The following is a 2,432-nucleotide window of genomic DNA, read 5'->3' as shown; positions in this document are numbered from 1 at the left end:
CAGCCACGCTGGGCTCTGCAGGGAGGGGACCCCACGCGGGGACTGCCACCCCCAAAGCCCTGTGCCAAAGGAACGGGGTGCATCGAGCCCGGGACGTGAGCGATGGGTTACGTCTGGGCTCTGAGCGATTGCTTGTGAGCAGTTCATGAAATAGCCACCACTACGACAAATTAGCTGTGAGGGGTTCAGAAAACATCATTTCTCCATGCCTGGCCTCGACCTCCCCACTAGTTTACTCCCATGAGGACCAGCCCTGGACGGCGTAAGGTGCCGCGCAGCCGTCGCACCCACCCTGCCGTGGGCAGCGTTTGCTCGCAGCCCCGGCAGGCCCCGGCACACAGATTCTCCTGGCTGTTTGCGATAATTAAATCTCCATCCAAGCGAAGAGAGGGCAGAGATAACGACGGCAGCAGCCGCCTGCCGCTCGCAGCATCCGCATCCTCCGCTTGGAAATATCCCAAGTCATCGCTGGGCTGGAGGACCCGGAGCGCCCGTCCTGCCCATCACCGCCCCGTGGCCAGAGTCACAGGCAGACCCACACCCAAATCACTGCCGGGAGCTGCTGCCACCCTCCCCTTATCCCCCAAACCTCCAAACCGCAGGTGGGGAATGTGGTCCCACCAGCAGCATCAGGGTCCCTGACCAACAGCCGAGGGGGGCACGAAGCCCCCGCCATCCCCAGGCACTTGGGTGCCTCTGGGGAAGCCCCTTTGGTCCCCGGGGTGCTCGGGTGCACCCCCAGCCCTGGGGATGCCGTGAAAGATGCCAAGCTGTGGGCCCACGTCCGCACCCGCCGGGCAGGCAGTGGGGTGCAGAGGGGCACAGCCCCCACGTGCCTGCGGCACTGTGCAGCCCCAGGGTCACACCGGGTTGCCACCGCTCCTGTTGGCACCTCTCCTGGGCACCGTGGCCTCCAAGCAGCACACGGGGAGACACGGCTCAGAAAAACGCACAGTGCCTGAACCTTCAACTCAAACAGGCCTGGGGGGTGTTTGGGGAGGGTGAGGTTCAGCTGGCTGCGCCCTCAGATCCCCCAAGGGCTGGGCTGGCTCTTTCTACAGCCCCAGGGACCGGCACTGCACTCCCTCACTGCACAAACACGCTCCCCAAAACCTGCCTCCTGAAACCTCCTCCTCCAAAACCCGTTCCCCAGAAACCCACGCCCCAGAAACCCACACCCTAGAAACCCGCTCCCTTAAAAAAAAAAAACACTTCAGCAATCCTTCTCTCCCAAATGTGAGCTCTGAAGGGCTGTTCCCCCAAACCCCACTCCTTAGGAGTCCACCCCTCCCAGCTTGCTCCCTTAGAAACCCATTTGCAAACATCCACTGCCCAGAACCCACTGGCAAAACCCCTGCTCCCGCAAACACCCCCCCCAAAAAAAAACCCTCCCCAGAGCCCTCCCAATTCCTCCCTTAAGAACCTACTCCCCCAAACCCACTCGCAAAACCCTCCTCGCCCAAACCCACTGAGCAAACCCCGATCCCAAACCCCGATCCCACACCCCGACCCCAAACCCCGATCCCAACCCCCTTCTCCACAACCTGCTCCCCAGAAACTCACAGAACCGTTTGGGTTGGAAAGGACCTTTAAGACCACCAAGTCCAACCCTTACCCCCCCCAACCTCTTGCTCCCCCTTCCCCCCAGCCCCCTTCCCACTGCCCCCCCGCCGCTCCCCTCCCTCCTCCCCCTCTCCCCGGTCCCACTCCCCGCCCGGGCGCTGCGGGGCGGAGCGGAACGGCGGGCGGAGCGGGCAGCGCGGATCTTCCGCCGGCGCGGAGGGGCTCGGCTCGGCTCGGCACGGCTCGGCACGGCCCGGCTCGGCACAGCCCGTCCCGCCTGCATGCGGCGGCGGCGGCGGCGGCGGGGCGGCCGGGCGGGATGAACGGCTCGGCGGCGGCGGGCGGCGGCGGCACGGCGGCGGCGGGGCTGCTGGCGGGGGCCGGGAGCGCGGCGCTGGAGCTGGAGCGGGCGCTGCGCTGCTGCACCGCCGCCTCCGTGGTGACCGACGGCGGGGCGGCGGCGGCGGCGGGGGACGAGCGGAGCCTGTACATCATGCGGGTGGTGCAGATCGCCGTCATGTGCGTCCTCGCCCTCACCGTCGTCTTCGGCATCTTCTTCCTCGGCTGCAACCTCCTCATCAAGTCCGAGGGGATGATCAACTTTCTGGTGAAGGACCGCCGGCCGTCCAAGGAGGTGGAGGCGGTGGTGGTGGGGCCCTACTGACCGCCGCCGGCCCCGCGCCCCCCGCCCCGCTCGGGGGATGCTCGCCGGCCGCCCCCAGCGCTGCCCGCACCGCGGCCCTGCCTCCTTTGGACAGACTTTTTTTGACTTTTCTCCTTAAAAACGACAGCAAACGAACCCCGAGACTCCGGTGAGACGTGCGGGGGGCGCCCGGTGTGTGCGGTCCCCCCCGAGCCGCCCGACCCGC

At 66.6% G+C, this 2,432-nt stretch overlaps 1 protein-coding gene across 1 annotated transcript; it reads left to right on the top strand.

The window, feature by feature from the left end:
• Positions 1-1,882: 1,882 nt before the first annotated feature.
• Positions 1,883-2,227, top strand: RPRM (reprimo, TP53 dependent G2 arrest mediator homolog). The gene has a single exon (XM_068408210.1). The coding sequence runs from the start codon at positions 1,883-1,885 to the stop codon at positions 2,225-2,227; it is 345 nt and encodes a 114-aa protein (XP_068264311.1).
• The last annotated feature ends 205 nt before the right edge of the window (positions 2,228-2,432 follow it).

Source organism: Nyctibius grandis, chromosome 9, assembly GCF_013368605.1.
Source record: "Nyctibius grandis isolate bNycGra1 chromosome 9, bNycGra1.pri, whole genome shotgun sequence".
Lineage (NCBI taxonomy): Eukaryota > Metazoa > Chordata > Aves > Nyctibiiformes > Nyctibiidae > Nyctibius > Nyctibius grandis.
This window is presented reverse-complemented; position numbering and strand designations above follow the sequence as displayed.